We start from the raw sequence: 23887 nt of genomic DNA, 5'->3' as shown, positions 1-23887 counted from the left end.
ATTCTAACTACATATGAAATTCTAGAAATCTTGAGAAAGTGGATAATGAATGATAATGATCTATATTACTTCATAACGCAGAGAGAAGCAGGAGAGGGTAAAACTAATTTATATAAAGATTAATGAGATCTGGCTAAGCAAAGTTATCCTAAGGGTATTTAAGGATAGCAAAAAGAAATAAAAATAGAAAAGATCTGCAAAGATTTTTATAATAAACTTATTATCATCAAGGACATTAAAGCTATCACACTTAGCCTCTCATATCACAGTCTTGGATGAGCTTGGATGAAATGGAAATGTCACTAAAAAGAATAAATGGGGAATGTCCCACTGAAGTAAATGTATAGAGACAAGAATGTAATCTCCCATTGTGCTTATTATTTCTTTAAAAAGTATTTGATTCAGTAGAGCAAAGGCACTGCTTTAAAGTTCTCTTCCAACAAAACATCTTCCTTTATTATATCAAAACTATTCAAGATTCTATGAAAGATAGAAAAACAGAAATAGCCTTCTTCCATGAATTATTTAGTATAAACATTATCAAAGCATAAAATAGAGAAATGTTATGCTGGCTGAAGGTGTTTACCTAATAAAGAGTTACAAATTGTAGGTAGTTGAGACCCTGCACATATTCCTTTAATGGGCAACAGTGTGCTAGCTGGTTCACACACTAGAACATCGTAGAACTTCCTGGGAGAGATTAATAATGATTTACTTGTCACAGCAAAGACCAAGTGAATGAATAATATTTATTGCCTATTATGACATGTAGTTGATGGACAAGTAGAAAGCTTGTCTACCTATAGATATGTCTGGAGTATACAGTACAAATGAACAAGTAGGGCAAAAAATTAAGCAAAAGGAGGAAAGTATGCTGGATTGCTGTCAGAAATTGCACAGCTCTTTTAATTTCCCTAAGGTTTAATATCACTAGTCTACCAATATTGTTGTATCTTATGAGACATAGAACACAACAGTCTCCAATGGATTGAAAATTAATTTCATACAGGAGTCAGTTGAGAAGTAAATTGCAACATGTGACCAATGAGCTTCAAAGAGTAAAAGGAGTAAAAATATTGTCTAGGAAATATAGGAAAGGTCATGTGGTGAGGAAGGTATGACAGAGTAGATCCTCTGAATGTTAAATCTGAATTCTCTATCTTAGGACCATGAGGGATGATTCCAACGTGTTGGGTGGACTCCAGTGATAATTGAATGAGAGAATGAATGAGTATCTTGTAGGAAGAGTGGACATAGATGGGCTACAGTTATCGTTAGAGGGAACATCCATTTAACTATGAACATCTGCATGTATATATACATGCACATGATCATACTCAAATGTAGATAGATAATTAGATAGATAGATACTTAGCAATTTAAGTGAGGGCTTAAAGTAAGGTACTGAATTCTGATGTAGTCATGTTTGAATGAATAATATTCTTTTCCCTGTAAGAAGGCATTAAACCTTTTATAGCCAATCAACTCTATGACAAGGTGGCTATGACCTGCTAAGCAGCTGTTGCTGGCTACTTTCAGTTGGTGGCAACATGGTACAGTGGAAAGAGCAATGAACTTGAAGTGACCAGGCCTGAGTCCTAGCTCTGGAGTCCTCTTCTACTCACTACCAGGTCATCTTGGAAAGGCCCCATCCTTATAATCTCTCTGTTCTGGTTTCCTTATCTGTAAAATGAGAGGATTGGATTAAATGATTTTTAAAGGCCCTTCCAGCTCTACATCTGTAATTTTGTGACACATCCTAGAGCACCTATGGCACAGATGCTAAAGATGGCACATAGAGTGTTCTCTCTGGGCATGCAGCTGCCCTTCCCACCCACCCCCAGAATTCATTACTAGAAAAGTAGACGGATTTGGGCAGAGCTGTTCCTTTTCCCACCTTGCCACTGTGCCTGATGACATTTTTTTCAATTCACTCACCCCTCCATCCATCAGCCCAATGGGAGAGCTTTCTCCCTCCCCTATGTGGGGTAAGGGGGTGCAGGGTTCATGCAGGCACTCAGTGGCAGGAAGGGGAATGACACTCAGTCTAAGGGGTTAGGATGAGGGGCAAGGCCTGGTACTCCATCTCTAAAAGATTCACCATCACTGTCTTAGAGCATAACTTGATAATGTTGAATAGTATAATTTAGGGGTTCTTGGGAGAATTATGAAGATAAGGCTTTACTAGGAGATAAAGACCCTCACATACTAATGACATTCTTCAGTGTATGCTTAAACTTACTCTGAAGAATGTCTAAGTAGACAAGATAGTTTTTAAGCACCCCCAAACCCCAATCTCTGGTAAATTAATTAAGTCCCAGTAAATTCCTAGGAAGTAAGGATTGCACTAGTCTATATTCCTATTCTTTTCTTTCAGACTTGTGATAATAAAATAAATTAGACTCAGAACCTGCTTCTAAATTGGCTATTAAACTCTCAAACTATATTCTCAGAATAGTTCTGAGAACCACGTAACCCATCTTAGGGATAAAAACTGAGCAGATTAGGAAATTCCCTCTATCAGTCAATGCGGGTCAGCCCCTTCTCTGAAACTTAGTTTTTAAAGAGGTTCCTAGAGAAAGAACTGAGAGGTTAATAATTGCTCAAGGTTACAAAGCAGCTGTATGTCGGAGGTAGGCCTCAAACCAGGTCTTCTTGGCTTAAAAGCTGTTCCTTTCTCCACTAAATCATACTGCCCATGTTACCACCCAGAAAGAAAGAAAAACTATTGAATTTTGTAGTACCATTTTGGTGAGACACTTATTCACATATTCATTTTTCTACTATTACAATTCCATTAGAAAAAAAAGATTTTTAAAATGTGACTTCTATCCGATATATTATAGAATTGTAAATTTCATGTTTCTTTTTATTTGTTTGCAGTAATGAAAGCTACTAGTTGTAATCTAGATAAGGTAAATATTCTTCCTAGTGCCTTGATCACTCCACTAATGTCAAGCAGTATGATTAAGAATGAAGATGTTACTCCAATGGAAGTAACAGCAGAAAAGAGATCTTCTCCTGTCTTTAAAGTGAGTTATGTTGATGTGAGTCCCCTTGCCCTGAATCTAAAATGTCCTCTATTCAGAGAATGATTTTTCTAGTAACTTACTTTTCTTGTTTCCTCCATTTTAATATTATTTGTTTCCTTTCTTATTATTTTTTATTTGCCTTTTACTAACCTTAAAAAAACAAATAGCCTTGCTTTGTTGAGTGATTCTCTGGTGTCCCTTAAAGTTGCCTGTAAGTGAATCTTATTTTCTAATTGACTTCAAATATAATTTTTTAACAAGGAAGGAAATATGATGGAATCCACAGCTTGTTGAGTATTAGCAAGAGTTTTGTGCAATACTGTATTTCCCACTTAGGGTTCCTCCCCTTTTATAGGCTTCCTTTCTTTCATTTGTTTTTCTCATTGTTTTACTTGCTTCAATATAAGTAACAGACATTAAAATTCAGACATAAAAAGAGATCTGTTCTTAATTTATATGCCATGAAATCTGATTATTTTGGCCATCAGTTTTCCCAACATCAAAGAGTTACCTTTTAAAAATGTTCTTTATTCCCCCCTTGTTTGATTATTTTCATTAATAGTACACAAAGTATTATGTTGACTCCTAAAATGTAGGAAGCATAGTATGTTTACTTTTTCCAGCTAGAGTTGAGAATGATAAATTCATTCCTTTTTACTTATTTATTTAAAAACCTTTACTTTCTATCTTAGAACTGATAATTACGCATTGATTCCAAGTCAGAAGAGTAGTAAGGGCTGAGCATTTGGAGTTAAATGATTTGCTCACAGTCCTACAGCTAAAAAGTATCTGAGGCCAGAGTTTTACCCAGGACCTCCCATTTCTAGGCTTGGCTCTCTATCCACTGAGCCTAGCGGCCACTCACTCCTTTTTTAAAAATTTATTTTTGCAAGCATTTCTTCTCTCTCCCTCACTCTCTTCCCCACCCTCCCCAGCTGAACAGTGCAAAGGAAAGAATACCTTCATATGAATATACATAGGCCAGTAAAACAAATTCTCCCGTTGGTCTTGTCTAAAACTATGTGTCTCATTCTGCATCATCTCTCTGGCAGGAAGTAGTTGGTGTGTTTCATTTTCAGGCCTCTGGACTTATAGTTCATCATTTCATTGATCAGAGTTCTAGTCTTTCAAAGTTATTTTTTCCCTATAATATTGTCATTGTATACATTGTTCTCCTTCTTTTTTACTTTGCATCATTTCATAAAGGTCTTTCTCATTTCCTCTGAAAAAATTGTTTTGTCCTTTCTTACGCCACAATAATATCCCATTACATTCTTGTACTATTATTTCTTTCATCATTCACCAATAGAAGGATAGCCCCTTCATTCCCAGTTTAGGGCTTTTGTGTGTTTGGAATACCAGGAAGCTATAAGTGTATGTTTTGGGATTTTTTTTTTAGACAACTAAGGCAGTTGGATCAACTCAGCAAACATTAGAAAATATCTCCAACATATCAGGAAGTGGATCTTTTTCATCTTCTTCCCATTTACCTCCTGAAAATGAAAAGCAGCAGCCAATTCAGTCTAAAGTGTACAACCCAGAAGGTCTGACCACTCTGCAGACACAGGACATTTCACAACCAGGGACCTTTCCAGCAGGTCCTGCTGCCAACCAGTTGTCCAGCAGCGATGCATTATTGCAACAAGCAAACCAGTTTCAGGGCAGAGAGCCCCAGTCTAGGGAAGTTCTGCAGGCTGAGGGTGGTGTGGTGAATTTGTCCCAGTTGACTGAGGCACCACAGCAGCCACAGCCATCACCCCTGCAAGAACAAGCGCAGACCCTACAGCAGCAGATTTCTTCCAACATTTTCTCACCACAAAACAGTGTGAGTCAACTACAAAATACCATCCAACAATTACAAGCTGGAAGTTTTACAGCCGGTACTGCCAGTGGCAGCAGTGGAAACGTGGATCTGGTCCAGCAAGTCCTTGAGGCCCAGCAGCAGTTATCTTCGGTTTTGTTTTCTGCTTCAGATGGCAATGAGAATGTCCAAGAACAGCTCAGTGCTGACATTTTTCAACAGGTTAGTCAAATTCAAAACAGTGTAAGCCCTGGAATATTTTCTTCAACAGAACCAGCTGTCCATGCCAGGCCAGAAAATTTAATGACTGGAAGAGCTGAGAATGTTCATCCCCAAGCTGAAGGTACATTATCCAATCAGCAGCAGCAACAACAGCAGCAGCAGCAAGCAATGGAATCATCAGCTGCTATGGTGATGGAAATGCAGCAGAGTATCTGCCAGGCAGCTGCCCAAATGCAGTCTGAGTTATTCTCTTCATCTGCCTCTGCAAATGGAAACCTCCAGCAATCTCCAGTTTATCAGCAAGCCTCCCATATGATGAGTGCATTATCTACCAGTGAGGACATGCAGATGCAGTGTGAACTTTTCTCTTCTCCTGCTGTTTCTGGGAATGAAACTTCTACTACTACCACACAGCAGGTAGCAACCCCTGGCCCTACCATGTTTCAAACTTCAAATTCAACAGATGGAGAAGAAACTGGAGGACAAGTAAAACAGATACAGAACAATGTATTTCAGACCATGGTACAAATGCAGCGCAGTGGAGAAAATCCACCTCAAGTTAACCTTTTTTCGTCTACAAAAAATATGATGGCTGTTCAGAATAGTGGTACTCCACCACAGGGCAATGGTCTGTTCCAGCAAAGTAATGAGATACTGTCTCTTCAGTCTGGAAGCTTTATACAGCAGCCTTCTCATTCACAAGCTCAGCTTTTTCACCCACAAAATTCTATTGGTGAGGCCCAGAATATACCCCAGGAAACCCAAGGTTCTCTTTTTCACAGTCCCAGTCCCATTGTCCACAATCAGACCTCCACGTCATCCTCTGAGCAGTTGCAGCCTTCAATGTTCCATTCCCAGGGTACCATGGCTGTACTACAAGGATCTTCTGTTCCTCAAGACCAGCAGCCAACTAACATGTTCCTTTCTCAGAGTTCTATAAATACACTTCAGAATAACACAGTGTCTCAAGAAGAACAAATCTCATTTTTTACAACACAGAACTCAATTTCTCCACTTCAGCCAGCACCAAACACTGAGCAACAAACTGCTTTTCAGCAGCAGACACAGATATCCCATATTCAGACACCTATGCTTTCCCAAGAACAGGCACAGCCTCCTCAGCAAGGCCTTTTTCAGCCTCCAGTATCATTAGGTGCTCTCCCACCAAATTCAATGGCCCAGAACCAACAAGGGACAATCTTCCAATCACAGCATCCAATAGTTGCCATACAAAGTAGTGCTTCATCCCAAGAGCAGCAGCAGCAGCAACAACAGCAGCAGCAACAGCAGCAGCAACAGCAGCAGCAACAGCAGCAGCAGAATATTTTGTTCAGTAATCAGAATACCATGGCCACAATGGCATCACAGAAGCAACCACCACCAAATATGATATTCAATCCAAATCAAAATCCACTAGCCAGCCAAGAACAGCAGAACCAGTCTATGTTTCACCCACAAAATAATATGGCAACAATGAATCAAGAACAACAGCCAATGCAGTTTCAGAACCAAAACACAGTTTCTTCCCTTCAGACCCCAGGATCCGCCCAGGCTGAACCACCTCAGCCATCTTTGTTCCATGCCTCTCCCCAGATTCAATTGGTCCAAGGATCACCTAGTTCACAAGAGCAGCAAGTAACACTCTTCATCTCTTCAGCTTCCATGTCTGCCTTGCAGACCAGTATGAACCAACAAGACTTGCAACAGCCTCCACTCTATTCTCCTCAGAATAACATGTCAGGAATCCAGGGAGCTGCAGCTTCACCTCCACAGCAGACCAGTTTATTTCACAACACAGCAGGAAGTACAATGAACCAACTGCAGAATTCTCCTGGTTCATCTCAACAAACTTCAGGAATGTTCTTATTTGGCATCCAAAATAGTAAGTAGTCCTATTTCTAGTGTTGATTTGTTACTGCTTGCATGTTCAATAAAATGACCCAGGGATCAAAAGTTACTTTTTTTTAAGCTCTTTTTTAAAAAGCTTTTTAAATTTAGCTTCCATATAATTTTTTTCCACAATGCTATAGCCATAGATTGCAAATCCCAGCCAGTTGAAAGATGGGCCATGTACATGATACCTATTGAGGGAAAGCATGTGTATGGGTTAAATTGATCAGACAGTTATTAAATACCAACTTGAGACAGTTCTTTAAGAGGATAAGTTACTGGGGCAGAGCCAAGATGGCAGCTTAGTAGCAGCAAAAGCTGAAGCTGCTCTGACTATCCTTCTAAACGGATCTGTAGAAGGCACCTCAAAAGGAAAGGAGTCAAAGCAGGATAAGTGAGGGGGGCTCTCCCACTGAACACAATTTGAAAGGCAGGCAGAGAAAGTTGAATTTGATGGGATAAGGGGGAGCTAGAAGCAAAACTGTGAACAGAGGAGTGGTGGCTGATGATTCCCCCCTCCCCCTTGCCACCTATTACATCAAAGTCAGAACCTGAATGTGGGCTGACTTTGGGAACCCAAGACGGGGACTACACCAGCAAGGGAGCACCTCAAATCCACCCCTTGAGGTCTTGGGGCCAGGCACCAGCACAACTCACAGAGATTTCTGGTAGTACATCTGGCTGGGCGCTTTCAAGCCTTAGTGGCTGGCTGTGTTGAAAACTTAGCCCCAGGACAAAAGTCAGCAGAGGAGAATTGGCAAGTACCTTTCAGAGTTCCTAGTTCAAAGGCCAAAAAAAGAGTGGGAAGATGAGCAAACAGCAAAGGAAACATTTGATCGGCAAAAATTTCTATGGGGAGAAAGAGGAAAAGTTATAGAGAAGATGCTGGCCTCCATTGGTGGAGGAAGATTCCTGACCCAGGAGTTGCTCATACTGGTGACTCAAAGGTTCAAGCCCCACCTTTTTGTGCTAGATGTCATACCAGATGCCAGGGACTCAAAGAGGAAGAAAGGCATAGGCTTTGCCAACATGGAGCTGCACTCTTCCATTGGAAAAGAGAGTACACTGGTAGGTAAAAAAGTGGTAGGAGGCCAAAGAAAGCCAGACATAGTTTTAGGAAAATAAGATCAGAGACAACAGCTAAGCTAGAGGGATTAGGGAAAGCTTCTTATAGAAAAGGTCACCTAAACTGAACCTTTAAGAGAGAGAGAAGGAAGTTGAAGGATAGTGATAACAGTAATAATGATAACAAGAGTTAGCATCTATAAAGCTCTTAAAGGTTTGCAAAACACTTTATGGCTATCTCATTTTATCCTCCCAACAACCCTAGAAAAAGGTGCTATTAGTTATCCTCATTTTCCAGATGAAGAAACTGAGGTAGAGGTCAAGTGACTTCTTTTCACAGCATATAGTCAGTGTCTAAAGCAGAATTTGAACTTGGATTTTTCTGACTCAAGGGTCTAATACCCTGCATCATATAGGCACTTCAAGGGATGGAGGACTCCCTATGTCCATGCTTAAGAGGTAGGAAACAAGTGAAATCCAGGAAGCAAATAGCAGGTCAGGTCTGTCGAAACAGAAAATGCATTAAGGGGAATAATGTGAAATAACAACAGCAATGATGATGATCATTTTTGTTCTCTTGTTTTTAGTCATGTCAGACTCTTAGTGATCCCATTTTGGGTTTTCTTGGCAAAGATCCCTGGAGTGGTTTGTCATTTCATTCTCCAGCTCATTTGACAGATGAGGAATCTGAGGCAATAGGGTTAAGTGCCTTTCCCAGGTTATAAGTGTCTGAGGCCAGATTTGAACTCAGGAAGATGATTCTTCCTTGATTCCAGGACTTTACTGTGTCACCTAGCTGCCCAGTGAAAATAATATCAAGAATAGTAGGATCTTGTTTTATATGAACTCAACACATGCAAATTCAGGTATACATGATTGGCAGTTGAAAAAAATACATAAAATAACAAGTTTTAATTACACATTAAATCTTTGCCATTTTCCCAAGCAGTGTAAAGTCTCATGGCACTTCACCCAGTCATGCTCATTCTTGCTCTGAGAAGCAGTTAGTGTGAGTCATTACATTGTTTTGTGCCAAACATTAGCTCTATCCATTAGTCTTTGTCTATCGTTCTCGCTTGTAACAAGTTATGTCCAAGTCAAAGATGGACTTCTCTTGTTTCATGAGCACTATTTAGTTATGATATCACTATTTAGCATTACAAGAATAGTGATGCTAGTAGCTCTGATAAACCCAAGAAAAACTATAAAGTGCCTGGGCATGTTCATATAAGAAATACTTATGTGAAGGGTCTTGGAATATATTCGTTGCATCAAACAAGGTCCTTCTGTATTTATATAACACTCAAAGATTTTCAAAGTATTTTGCATTTGGCAACTCTTTTGACCATAATCCTAACTCCAGAATAGAAAATGTGGGTTGGAGCCATCCTAAGAAGACCTTTAGATTCCTGTCAGAGCTGGCATTTTCTCCTCTGGGGAATAGCAATTCACAGGATGCTTCTGAGTAGGGGAGTGACATGAAAAGATTATTTTGGCAATTGGATGAAGGAGTTGAGGCAAAAGGTAATGAGGTTTATAAATAAATGACAGTAGTTAGCAATGAGAGTAGAGAGAAAATGTAAGTAGATATAAGAGATGATGATAGAATCAATTGGACCTTGTACCTGATTGGATATGAAAAGTGGAAGAATCAAATGAGGCTATGGTTTTAAACCTGAGCAATGGGGAGGTTGATGGTAATCTCAGATGAAACAGGAAGATGGATGAGAGAAAGAAATGGTTTTCAGAAGGAAAACAATGAATTTAGTTGGAAAACTCGAGTTACATCTGGTTGTGGATAGTACAGTAGTATGGTAGTCAGAAATGATTGGATTTCAAGAGAGTTTAGAGCTAGACACTAGATGGAAAAAGCTATATAAAGGCGATAAAGAAAGGAAAACAGAGAAGAGTTTATACTGAACTTCATTTATACCCATTTGGTGGCAGAGAAGGGCAGTGAACTAAGAAGATTGAGAGGGAGCAACTTCTATCTTCTAGTAGCTTGACAGGTAGGAGAACCTGGAAAGATAAGAGTTAACAGAATCAATAAGTATTAATTATTTGTCTCCTTTGTGCCAAACACTTAGGTGAAGAAGGAGGACAAGTGATCAGTAATGTCACATGATTTAGAAAAGTTGAGGACTATGAGTAAAAGACATTAAATTTAGTTAATGAGGTCACTAATGACCCTAGAGAGAGGTTTCTTTATATTGGCATAGCTAGAAGTCATATTGCAAAGCATTGATGGTGAGGGAAGGATAGCAAAGAGTATAGACTTCTCTGTCTAAGGGTTTAGCATTTTACAGTGGAGGAAAATATAGGTGTAGTTACATCATCTTTATCCTTGAAGTGTGTTTTGGACAATCAAGTCTCATAATCATTTTTATTTTCCACTGGAATTTTTATATAGTTTTCAACATTTTAAGCTATTAATTGGGAAGCAAAAAAGTGCCTGACTACAAGAATAGAATTCATTCCATTAGAATTTGAGCTCCTTGTGAGACAATGACTATGTTTGTGTCTTATTTTGTATCCCAGTGCTTAGCAGAGTACCTGGTACATAGTAAATACTTAAATCAATACTTGTTGAAAATAACTATGAGGAAAATATCTTTGTGCTATTTAACTGGGGCTCAAATATAGTTCTTCCTATCTACTAATTAGAAGTAGCTGAAAGTAAAATAAATTTAAGCTTCAAATAATGAATTCCAAAGTTTATGGGCATATAGATCAAGCTGGAAAGGGGCCTTAAATGTCGTCTAGTCCAATCCCCATCATTTTCAGATGAGGAAACAAAAGATCTGTAAGAGGTGATTTGCAAATTAGTCATATAGATTTGAGACTCATCTTCCTAAGTCTGATAATTGAACCCAGTGAGAGGGAGTTAATATCATGAAGGGAAAGAAATGAAACAGAAAATACTTGGATAACTTATGCTGCTTTACAGAATTTAAATGATTTTTATTTTAAATGTCTTTTTAGACTGTGGCCAGCTTTTAACCTCTGGACCAGCAACATTGCCAGATCAGCTAATGGCTATAAGTCAGCCAAATCAACCTCAAAGTGAGGGTCAGCCACCTGTGACAACACTTCTGTCTCAACAAATGCCAGAGAATTCATCCCTAGCACCATCTATAAACCCCAACCAGAACATTGAAAAGATTGATTTGCTTGTTTCATTGCAAAACCAGGGGAACAACTTGACTGGCTCATTTTAACTGCATACGAGTAAGTGTTGTGTTTTGGTTTACTAGTCTTGTTTCCTCCTCAAAAGGGATGTATTAGATTTGTTTTTAAATTACATGAATAAATCATACCTTGAGTGAATGCTTTTAGCAGCATTGTTTAAAAAAAAAATGGATACTTTTGGCCACTTAGAGCCTAAGAGTTTTGTTATATAAATAGAATTATTCCTCATTTACTATCTGTAGTTTAGAGGTCAGTAGATTTCATTTCTACATCTCATAAAAATTGAATATTGAATTCTAGAAAATGTTAAAAATAGGAAAAGAAATGTAATAAATTACAGTTCTAAGAATGAAATTTTATGTTGGGATCTTTGAGGGTAAAATAAGTTTCAAAATATATTATCCTTTCAGCTGGTTATATTTAATTCTTCTTTTTTTGCAGAAATTCTGTGGAAGAAAATGCAGTTTCAGGATGCCCTTGGAGTTTATGTCTACATTTGTATTAAAGAATATGGAACTAAGTTGTTCTTTGAAAAAAATTACACCAAAAAACTGTTTGAGTAAATATATGGATTTTTACCCCTGCAGAAGAGCACATTTCTGCTATTTATTGCAGTGATTAATCAACAATGTTATATTTCATATTCCTGATAGCAATAATGACTAAGAATTTGTTTTGTGTTCCCATTTGGTAAATATAAGTGTTGTTATTCTCCTAAGCACAGTGCCTCTGTATAAGGTACAGTATGAATTCAAGTCCAATCTACTCAGTCATTATTGCTATTAGAAAATAACCCATATTGTCATTTTATTTTTTATTTGTTCATTATTTTTCTTCCTCGCGTCTTTTCTAAGTAATGGTTTTTGGGGAAAGCATACCCATAACTGAAGCTAATATTGTGCAAGTAAAAAAGCATGGTTTTTAGTCAAAGTAAAGGAATCTTGTTTTCAGTTTTCATAGAGATCCTGAAGAGCTTAGACAATAACAGGCTATAGTAACAGTACTCAGAGAAGACAGATTTGTCTGTGTATCTTAAAAAATGACACTCTGTTAATGGAACTGAGAATAGTTATAATGCTTTAAGGCTCCACATCAGAGACTCGTTCATGGTTTTCTATATGTTTGTATTAAAATGTTTAGCTTATGATTGTGCCTAGAGTAGTAATCATCTTGTTCTGCAAAAATGAAGGGGACAATTTATGGTATATTTTGTTTTTGTATTTTCTATAGTATCCTGACCTGTAGGAGTAATTTAAATGGCTGAAGTTTCAAGTCCTTTGTAATCTAATTTGCATTCTTTGGTCAGAACTTATCTTAATTCAGCCTTAGACCAACATTCCTTTTTTATATGTATCCATGATTTTTTTCTTCATTTTTTAATTTGGTTGTAAGCAACTATCAATACATTACTGGCTTTAGAATCCTCTAGCAGTTTAAAGAAAATAAGACCCCTTTGACCCAAGGTGATCTAGCAAATCCTGCAACACGGAATGAAAAAAGGTCCCTTTCATAAACTGGAAGGGGTAGGAATTGACTCCAAGAAAGACAGTGCATTTTTTCCCATGAACGGTGCTGTTGTAAAGTCTTCAAAAAAAATTTCCCTCCAGTGGGAAACAAAAGCTAAGTTTTCTTGAAATACCACTTCTCCCTGAGCTGCAGTGACTGTCATACACTTGTCACCTCAGTGCTTTACAATTTTGAAGTGGTCACTTTACTGATAGTTCCCATGAGCCTTAGGCTTTACAGGGTCATAACGTTCACTTAAAATGAAGAATTCACTTGCTATATCTGTAAAGAGCAAAAGAACACACTCCTGGACTTGCAGTTGTAGCATTGGTTATATAGTTTGGGTGCTTTGACCAACCCAAGGAATATTTGCTTCTCACTACAACCTCTTGTCTGGACATGTGCTTTCTTCCTATTCTCCTTTTGGCATGTAGAAAGCTGTTAATGCAGTTTAGAGCCAAACTGGTGTGTGTAGCTTCGAAATCTTGGTCTAATAGTTTTGGTATTCTTGTCAGTTACATTTTGTTTTATTGTTTTAAGTACAGAAGAATAGCTTGTAAATTGTTCAGCTTTTCTGTTTATTGTATTATGTTTTTCTATCTTTGTATACTCAGTTGAATTGTGTAGAATTGTGGTGGTGTTGGTTTTGTTTTTATAACTAGATTTTTCTTATTTGTGATGGTCTTTCTCTGTTATTTGTATGTTCTTTCTCTACCTTGTCTTTGCCATATCCTTCTCTTTTCTTCTCTCACATGCATATTTCTCTCTCTCCTTTTATCCCCTCTCTCTCCTCCTCCTTCTTTCACTTGCTCCCTCCCTTCCCCCTTCCTTCTCCCTCCCTCTTTCTTCCTCTTCCCTTCCTTCTTCCTCTTCCTCCCCACTCCCTCTTTCCTTCTCTCTCTGATTGAGAGGCATTGAATTACGTTTTCAGTAGTACAGGCTTCTTGCCGATATGAAGGGAACTTTTCAGAAAGAGACCTGCTCTGGGTCATTTAATTTTGAATACAGTTTTCAATCGTTCAAGTTTTGGATGGTTTATATCTAATGTGTGTTTCATTTTTTTGGAAAGCTATATTTTGTATTTAGGAAATGGTATACTATTTTGCTATTTGTACTGAGTGAGTACATTGGCATAAATATAAAAAATTTATATATATATATATATACATATATATAAACTATTCTTTTTTGCCACACATTTTTGTGGTAAATTTGTGAGTTTGTCTGATGTTCTACCACAACGTGGCGTCTGATAACAGTGAGGGGGGTTTTGTTATGTCTTTATTAAGTATTTAAGTACTTTTTGCAACAGAAATGACCTGTTCATCTGTGGCCATTCCATCGGGCAGTGCATTGTTATTAGTGGGCTAAAGGCAACTTCACTGTGTTTGCTGTGTTTGATAACTCAGCAAAGTGTTGGAGACAGGAAACCGATTTTGGCAATTGTGTCATATGATGTTTCACCAGAATGAGCCAATCAGCTTTTGCTCACTGTATATTTAATATTTTATTATTGTTATTATTATTAATTGGCTTACTTGTTCTATACCTTTTATTTATAAGTACACTAAACCATAATGCAGTTTTCATAAAAAAAAAAAACAACTTTTCCTCACCATATAATGCCCAGAGCTACATTTTAAATTCTCTAAACCAAAAACCTTATCTTCTCCATTTAAGGAGAGAAAAATCCCCCAAGATACATAGTTCAGGATAAGAAAAAGATCTGCTGTAACCCAGTGCTTCAGTTCCAAAATGTAAAGTCCTAATAGAATATAGAATGTTAATTATAGTATCAAGGTGATTATACTCAGCCGCTACATAATTGGGGCATAGAAATAAAATTCTTTTGGTCAGTTTAGTTATGTGTTTTCCAGAAGCTTCAATGAGACCCTTTTATTCACCATATTCCAGGACTGAAATATTTTGTAACACTGTGGTTATAGCGTCATTTTACAGTTGGCATCTTACAAAAAGATTGGCTTGTGTACTGATTTACCTTGTTTAGAAGAATGTTAATTATTGGGAAATAATCAGATGTCAGTGCCAAGTCACTGGGGACCAATTTTCTGTTTTACAGTATCTTTGTTTAATACCTATACCTGAACTGTAACTGATTCCCAATTTTGGGTGGAGGAGGACAACCCAATTTTTCACATGTTTCATAAATTTGGGGATTGTCTATTCAAGGGCTGTGCTGTGCTACCATATTCCTGTTAATTCACTAATTGTGACTTTATTTTTTACTTTGTTAAATTTACATTATCTGTTTTAGGTCAATGTTAAGTGTACAACATTTTGAACACGTGATTTGGTTACAAAAAGTATTTGTATTTTGAATGAAGGGTTAAGCTCAATGGTTGGTTTGTGCTAATACTGCTGCTTTCAAACAACTGTTACAGATGCGAAAGAGATGTTCAGTGAGCCAGCAAAGAGCCTTAGAAGAAACAATTGATCTGAATTGTTTCATGGCAGAAGGACCTAAATATACTGTGAACCACATCTTATTTCCTTCATATTGCTATCTTCAACATGTTCTTAATTTCAGCAATGAACACTTATGCTTGGAGCTTATCTGTGTGTGTGTATTGAGAGTCTGTTGTGAGTTGTTTCCCTGATTATTCATTCCATTATACTTTGATTCTAGTATAGAGTGTGTTTGGAGATTTGTTTTAATTTTTGAACTTTGACATAAGGGGTCACAGTTACCTTATAAAGTACTATACCATGATTCAAGATTCATATTGTTTTAGCTCAATGTTAAGCTAAAACACTTTTTAATGGTTTTTATTTATCAAAAAATTAGTGGAATTAATTTTTCTTGCATTACATTTAAATATATTACATTGTTTAAGAAATAACATGAAAACAAAATGTGCTTTTCTTTTTCACAATAATGAAACATGAAAAACATCTGGAAGTAAAGACTGGAACAGAATATTGCCTTAATAATGCACAGACCCAAATTCAATATGAATGTTTACAAACATTCAACAGATGGAATCTTAAAAGTTTGTTGTTTTGTGAAATTTTCTCTACTAATATATTTGCTAATTGGTAAATTAGTATCCTATGAGCCAGTTAACTTCATTCTTTTCCATTGTCACAGACTGTACCACTTTTCTGGGTCTAGTGTTTTATAGATGTATGTCTTTGTCACAGAGAGGAATAGAGTAGAGGATGTGGATAACCTGGAATGGGAATAGGCAAAAAGTGAAAAGGTGGGTTCTGGTAATAGTGAGTTAGGAGTGTCATCTCTGTATAAGGGTGGCACCGTATAGTGTGTAGTAAGGTAGTTCCCATTCTCCACCTGTTTGTTTCAAAAGAGTTAAAACTAATTATTTTGAAATATTTTAGTAATGAAATGGGTAGGTGATACTCATAATGTAATAATACCAAGATAGATAGTAAAACTAAATTACTTCAGTTATGAATGTATCAACACTTTATAGCCTACCTATTTCCCTTGAGCTCCAGTTGCTTTGTTTTTGTTTTTGTTTTTGTTTTTTCTTTCCTTCTCTTTCATGCTGGCTTTCATTAATGGATTATGTAGTTTAGTCAAGTATTTTACCGCTACTTATCTGATATAATTCAGGAAGCCTTTAAAAAAATTTATAAATCCAAATTAAACTTATTTTCAAGTGCCTTTCTTATTTTGACAATGCCATCTTAAAAAAATTTTTGTTTAGCATTGCCAGAAAATGTATACCTTTACACTGAGTTTATTATCCCTTACTTTAATTTCCTTTTGTCTTTTCTCTGTTTCTTAACTACTGCCTTGAAATTTCTGTTAAGAAACATTGACTGAAAAGCAGTTTCCATGTCTCCTTCACCATATAAATAAATAAAATGTTTTATTAAACTTTTTTGAGGGTGAGGGAAAAGTGTCTGTTTTATGATTTGGATATTTTATAAAATTACTATAAGTAAACTGTTTCTCATTTTTATTAATCATGACCCACTTATAATTTATATGTGTTGATGTGTACAAATGACACAGTACTCTATCTGTAATTCAAAACAGTTATAAGTACCAAGAAGGAGGTTTGTAAAATCATGGTTACCATGATTTTAACAGAAGAATGAAAATAAATCCCTGAGGCACCATTAAATCTAAATCTTACCATAACCATATTTTAAAGTAGAAAGGGTAAAAAAAAAAATTGGTGTACTTCTTGCTCATTTTTCTATAGGAGTGTATCAGAACTTCAATTTACCTTCTTGAACTAGCAAACTAGCAGAACTAGCGGGAAAAAAAGTTGCACTGAGTTGTTGAAGAGCAAAGATGATTTCTTTGGAATAGATATAGGTAGGCAAACAAATTAAGTTTTGTTCTGTGGTTCTCTTGTGATTTGTCCATATTTAAAACTTTGCTCAAATGTAATAGTAAAAAATTAAGCAAAAGTAGAAATTAGCAATAGCAGCAAAAGTTGAAATGGTAAAGAGAGTAAGAAGATGAGATGAAATTCTAACATTTATTCCTAAATGATAGCTAGCACATCTTCTCTTGGTTAAAAAATCATAAATATTAATCTCTTGGAAGGAGACACTGGAGAAAAATCCACTGGCGTGGAACTGCTTTTCTTGTATGAGTATTTTCATGACTGTTTCATGGCACCTTGAGACTGCAGACCTTCATGCAGTATTTTTAATATTCAATTCACAGTATGCACTTTAATCATTACAAAGAAGTCAAGGGTGCTAAATAGTGGTCATTCTTTATTAATGAATACTTTTTAATGTTCTAAGGTACTTGTCTTTTTTTGTCTTGGTAAGCCAAGACATTATAGGTGTGTGACTATTTATCTTCCAAATTATCTGTATAATTGGGCTTAAGCCTTTGAAATCTAACCAGTCATAAAGGAAAAATATTAGGCATAAATAAATCTGCTCTGTCTTTTTGAAATCATAAAATCAAGCACATGAACCTTTTTTTATTTGTCAGCCCACATTTTGAGGGTTAATTCCATGTATTTTTGTTATGCATATAAACATATTATGGTATATAATTTTGTACATATAGTATATGCATCTATATACTATATATAACTGGATCTAGCAGAATTTTTTTAAATTTTGTTACTCAACATGTAATCATGTTGATATTATATAAACTTAAGACAACTTATCCCTAATGGTTTATGAGCAACACTATTAAATATCTTCAGTTTATTATCATTAGGATCTCTAGAAATGAAGTTTAAATATGTAGATTTGGATACAATTTGATTATAAATAATTTTCCGTTAATTATTTGGTGTTAGATTCTCATTAAAACCTTTACATGAAATAGCTTTGATTTAAACATATATTTGGATTATTCTTTTAATTATTTTTAAAAGCAACTTGACAGGTGCTAAAGTCTTCTGTTCATTGAATTGGGTACGTTAAGGACAATGTTGAGATAAGCTTTTATCTTATCTACTTACCAGCATGCTATGGCCCCGTTGTGGCTGGAGCACCTATCAAAACAGAAACATCTTTCATTCCCTGTACCCGCTGAGTTGTATATGTGAGGAAGTCAGCAAAGTAGCCAACTAGTTCTAACATAAACAATTACTGAAGCCATATGAACATTAATTTCTAAGGGAATGAATTATATTCTCATTTCCTTCATAGTCACTGACAATTGTTTGGTAACAACTTTCAGCTATTTTCAACCATATAATTTGTAAAAGTTGATATCTTGATCTTGCTATCCAGTTCCTTATCTCTGCTCCCTTATTTTAATCTTTTACTCTAGCAAATAAATTGACAAGTTTAAGAAAAGTGTTTATCATAAAACACCATACTATAGTTTTTGGTGTTTGTTTTTGTTTTTTAAGGTAGAACTTTTCAAGATTAAAGTAGCCTTCCAGGAGAAATCACAGACCGGCCTTGCAGTTACAAGAACTTGATGGAGAACACTTGTGTTAGTGATATGACGTACTTGTCCACCTATACTTCATCTAGAAGTGAAGTGAGCTATTAGATTTTTCACTATGAATATTCATTGTTGCCCTAATAGTTCTGTGACCTCATCTACATGAATAAGCCCTCAAAAAATATAGATTGCCAGCTATCCATGTCTGCTTGTGCTATGTGACTATTCCTGTCCTTCCTTAAATTCACCAAAGAAATCTAAAACAAATGCTAAATAAAATAAGATGTTGTAAATAGAATGATAAAGACAAGCAAATTTGTTCAGTAGTTCACCCAATTTCTTAGTTATTCCTCACTCCCTTTTTTACCTTGTACACATTAACTCCTAGCTCTAAATGAATTGGCCCAAGTATAGAGGAAAGCACACAGCCTTTTCACATTTCAGACATCAAAATCTGAAATGTGTGACTTCTTTCAAAATCTTTACCTCTTTTAGCGATGGCAATTACATAGGCACAAGATGAAGAGCCATTTTCTCCTCCCTCATTTGAAAATTGCTGTGGTGTATGATGCTGTACATTCCTAATTGTCAAGAGTCCTGAATTTGGGGGTCATGAGGACCCAAGTTCTAGTCTTCACTTTGTTACTTCATAGCTATGTGACCTTAGGCAAGTCATTTAATATGCTCTAAGCCTTAGTTTCCTCATCTATAAAATGAGGATAATAGTCTGCCTAGCTGAACAAAACTGTTAAAGACTTAGTCTGTTAAAAGCATTTTGAAAAGTCCAAAGTGCTATCAAATTGCAAGGATGATCTCTTCCTCTTTCACTGAATAGCACCCTCGTTTTGTTACTCAGCGAATCCTGCCAGACCTTTAGTTATTTTCCAACTGTAATTTTTGCTTTCAAAACCTATCTCACACTAAACTTTAAATATCATTGAATTACCCCAAATGTTACTTTTCAGGTGTCATTTGATTAACTGTTACTGAATCTTCCTGGATATATTATTCGTATATGTTATGGCCCTCTGACCCTCTTTACTAAAAACTATGGTGAGTGTTTTAAATGTGTACCTTGTGACTTGTAGATGTACTTCTTCACACTAAAAGCAGGAAGATTTTAGTGATTTCCTATTCCATTAAATTTGTTAGTTTCTTTTGATATAGTGAATGCATCAGGTCACCTTGTTCTTGTTAGCTTAGATAAGCTCCAAGCAGTTGTTCTTTTTGACCCTTCCTCTTGCTCTTCTTTTTATTTAATCTTCAGTATACTATAATTTTTCAGTAACCCATTCTTTAAGTGGTTTATCTGCCTTTCTGCCATTTTTTTTTTGCTTGAGCACACTGATCAACCACTGAGCTACCTTCTTCCATTGTCCTGCAATGATGTGAAGGTAGCACCAGATGTTCCTTTGTGCATTTTTGTGTATATGGCTTTCATAGTTGGGATTTTCAGAGCACTGATACCAGATGTTTTCAGTTTGTTCTCTGGGGAATTTCATTTGCATCTATGTTTTTAGCTATCTGTGATAACTTGTTAAATATTAAAAAATATTTTGCTTCTATTGGGACATTTGTATACTCGCAACTATATTTCTGTAAACAGCTGCAGTCAAAAATAAAACATTGAAAGTTTTCATTTTGTTGTGTAAACCATGTCACTTTTTTCTGCTAGAATTATTGCATGTATGATGAATAGTCATATATTGGTTAGGGATGAGGGAGAGATTACATCCTAGATCAGACAAGTTGCAGTCCAAACTGCCTCAAAGGTCCTAGAAGATGTAATAGGTAACCTCTGGGAAGAAGATGGAGAACATCTTGAATGACAGATCGTCGGTTATAGAATTTGGAATTTACCCAGATAGCATGAGGCAGGGGCAAAAAACAGTTGAGACCCCACTATAAAAACCTAGGGACTAAGCATCTCAGGGTCTCATTTTTGAGAAGGGTTTTGGGTGGTGAAGGGTGGGTAGGCCTATAGACCTGCATATCCAGCACCTGTACCTGATTGTCTCAAATTATCAATTGACCTATTACCGAACAAGGCTGAGAAATATACATCAACACCTGCTATCAAGAATATCATAGTCCCTTCCTTTCACTTGGTCTAGACCATGACAGGGTCTGACTAGTTTCTGGGAGGGAGAGAAGCATCTCCAGCTAATTACCAACTTAATGCTTATTGATTAGCCTAATCTAACTCCCATAGGTTTAGCATAGCCATCCCCAACACCATGTTCCTTATCCTGAAACCTATGCCTTTGATTTATAGCATTAAACCCTTTGAAACATAGTTCAAGTGAAGACTGACTTCATTCCAAGAGCAAGTGAATAATTACTGCCAAAGGGGAAAGGAGATTTTACCAAAATCGCAGTCATTTGGCGTTATCCAACCCAATACCAATAACTATCCTTACTATAAACCTTTATCCTCTAACCTAACCCCAAGCCAAGTAACCAGAGGAACTGTGTGAACAATATACAGCTTCTCACTTGATAACTTTGGCTTGGGCACTGTTTGTGGGGTCAAGTGCTTAACAGAGCTAAACATTCATAAGCCCTGGTGGTTATCAGCACACCTTAGTGGCCACTCAGGCGTCCCTATCCTCACTCGTTTACTATCTAGGGATCTTGGGCCAGCTTGTCAGGCCTTTCTTACAGAAGCACCATACCACCCTGTATAACAAAGAACACAGCATTCATTACCCATACTCAAATAATACAGAGATTAGGACAGGACAAGATCCCACCATTCCTTTTAGAAGCACAAACATCCTGGCCCTGATATAAAGTTTGTATTCAGGAATTGAAGAGGGGAAATAAGTAAAAAAAAAAAAAAGAAAACACCAAGGGATAAATATAGAAACAAAGATGCTTAATACACAAATCCAAGGAACAGTGTCATCAATAAGCAAAGCTTCAGAGAATATCACACATTTGCCACAGTCTACAATGGAATTCCTAGAAGAAATAAAATTTAAATTAAAAATACTATAAGTGAAGTGAGAGATTTAGAGGAAGAAATTGGAATTCTACACTAGTGCATGAAAGAGGAAGAGTGGAATTTATTGACTCACATAAAATATACAAGACTACAAATAGAGAGGAAGGGACAATGGGCTATAGATTATAACCTCATTTTCATTGGAACTGGCAAAAAAAATTGTGTGGAGATACATTAAATTCATCAGAGAATCACGTAGGATTAGGGAGAGAGGAAGTAATAATAACAGGGTGAAATGGACCAGCACCAATAACATTGAGAAGAGAATGGATTAGAAAGCAGAATTCAACAATACAATGTTTATAAGAAACACTGAAACTCAAGTGTAGTGGTGACAATATAGTTGAGGACCTCATTGTAATCTGGACTTTTTCAAACCTAGACATATTTAACCAAAAGTTGGACAAGAAGTTCTCCAACATGAATAGAATTTGATATTAGACATTTGATGTTAGATCATTGGCAATTATTGAGTGGAAAATACATGTTTTTCATCTGTGCATGGCACCTTTTAAAAATGGATAGAGCTTTTTTAAAAACCTCAGAAATAAGATAGACCTAAATATGTGGAAAGATTGTTAATGGTTGAGCTGTGCAAATTTATAATAGAAATTACAATACTATCTAAATTAATTTATTCATTGTCATGCCAAACTACCAAAAGATTACTTTGTAGAATTAGGGGGAAAAAATAGCAAAATTCATCTAATTGAACAAAATGACAAGCTCTCAAGGGAAATAAAAGTGAGGAATGGTACCAGCATTGCCAGAACCCAAAATTATGCTATAGTACTGATCAAAACAAATTTTAATACTAGTTTAAAAAGAACAAAACAACAAAACAGGTCAACCAGTGGATCAGACTAGGTATAAAGCCTACAGTAGCAAATAAACCTATTGTTTAATAAACCCAAAGACCCAAGCTATTGCAGTAAGAACTCACTACTTGACAAAAACTAGAAAAGCTAGAAAGCATTTGACAGAAATTGTATTTTTGCCCAACATCTTACATGTTAGGGCAGAAAACTCCAAATTCATACATTACTAATATATAGTCACAACATAAACTAATGGATTAAAAGAGGTTGTAGCTATGGATAGAGAAAGAATTCATAAAGTATAAGGAGGAATCACAGAAAAAAATGGACATAAATTCAAAAGATAGTGGAGTAGCAGGAAGTACAGCTGAGCTTCCCCACGCCCCTTACAGTTATAGAAAATACACCAGACCAGTCCTGACTGGGATATCATCCTCCCCCTACCCTTCCCCCCAAAAATCACAATGGGTCGTTTTCCTTGATCAGTTCATCATAAGGAGAAAAAAAGAAGTTCAAGAACACTAGCAAATAGAGAGTCCAGCCTGGAATAACCACTGCATTTCAGCACAAGTAAAGGCAAGAGATCAAATCTAGCTCAAAAGGGCCTAACTTTATTGCAGGAATCGATATCAACCGGCAGCTCTATTACTCACTACCCAGTTCTGAGTCACAGATCCAGACTGACAGACTCTAGCCCAGACTGAAGATTGCAGTGGACTAATAACTGGGGCAGGAGTCTCAGACTAAAGAGCAGCCTACAGTTCTGCCACTCTGAATCTGCAGTCTTCCAGATAATTATTAGCTGAGTCTACCAACAATCTAGTGGAGTTCCAAATGAGCCAAGCCCATAGGCATGTAGCCCAGACCTAGACCCAGATCAAGAACTTGCAGGAAGGCATAAATCTTATTTTGTTCTGGTTCAAACTCTTTTGGAAGCACTGAAAGCTTGCAGGTCACCAGCTTAAGCTTTCCTAGATATGCTAAAATAACACAACATTCAATGGATGCCCCTAAAAAAGTATCAGCAGGAACCTAGAAGATACTAGGTCAGCTCAGACACTACCTTCAAAGGCTCACAAAGCCCAGCCCTAACAAAGTCTGACATCAAGAAGTAGATGAAAGAATGAGCAAAAAAAGAAAAGAAACCCATCATAAAAGGTTGTTAGAGAAGATGGGATGCTCCAGACTCAAACCAAGAAGAAGAAAATTATTCCAAAACATCTTAAAGACTCAGAGAAAAACACAACTTTGTTGCAAATTCAACTAGAATTCCTAGAAAAGATAAAGATTTTTTTAAGTTAAAAATGTTTTTTTCTAAGGGAAATGAGAGAACTCAAGTCAAAAATTAGAAAGGAAATAAGAGATATGGGGGAAGACAGTAAAGGGAATTCAGAGTTTGGCACAAGAGGAACAAAACCTTGTCTAAGTAACAAGCAATATGAAATTTAGAATGGGTCAAATTGAAGATAAGACTCTATGAGACAAAAAGAAATA

General features: G+C 36.4%; 1 protein-coding gene across 1 annotated transcript in view; it reads left to right on the top strand.

Moving 5' to 3' along the window:
* Nucleotides 1–11708, top strand: part of NFAT5 (nuclear factor of activated T cells 5) — a 140424-nt gene extending 128716 nt beyond the window's left edge. The window contains exons 12-15 of the mRNA XM_044663142.1: nt 2884–3032; nt 4432–6937; nt 10993–11238; nt 11641–11708. Of these exons, the coding sequence (XP_044519077.1) occupies nt 2884–3032; nt 4432–6937; nt 10993–11228 (2891 nt within the window). The 3' untranslated portion in view covers nt 11229–11238; nt 11641–11708. The remainder of the gene's footprint in view (nt 1–2883; nt 3033–4431; nt 6938–10992; nt 11239–11640) is intronic.
* The last annotated feature ends 12179 nt before the right edge of the window (nt 11709–23887 follow it).

The sequence above is a fragment of the Gracilinanus agilis genome, chromosome 2 (assembly GCF_016433145.1).
Source record: "Gracilinanus agilis isolate LMUSP501 chromosome 2, AgileGrace, whole genome shotgun sequence".
NCBI classification, from domain to species: Eukaryota; Metazoa; Chordata; class Mammalia; order Didelphimorphia; family Didelphidae; genus Gracilinanus; species Gracilinanus agilis.
This window is presented reverse-complemented; position numbering and strand designations above follow the sequence as displayed.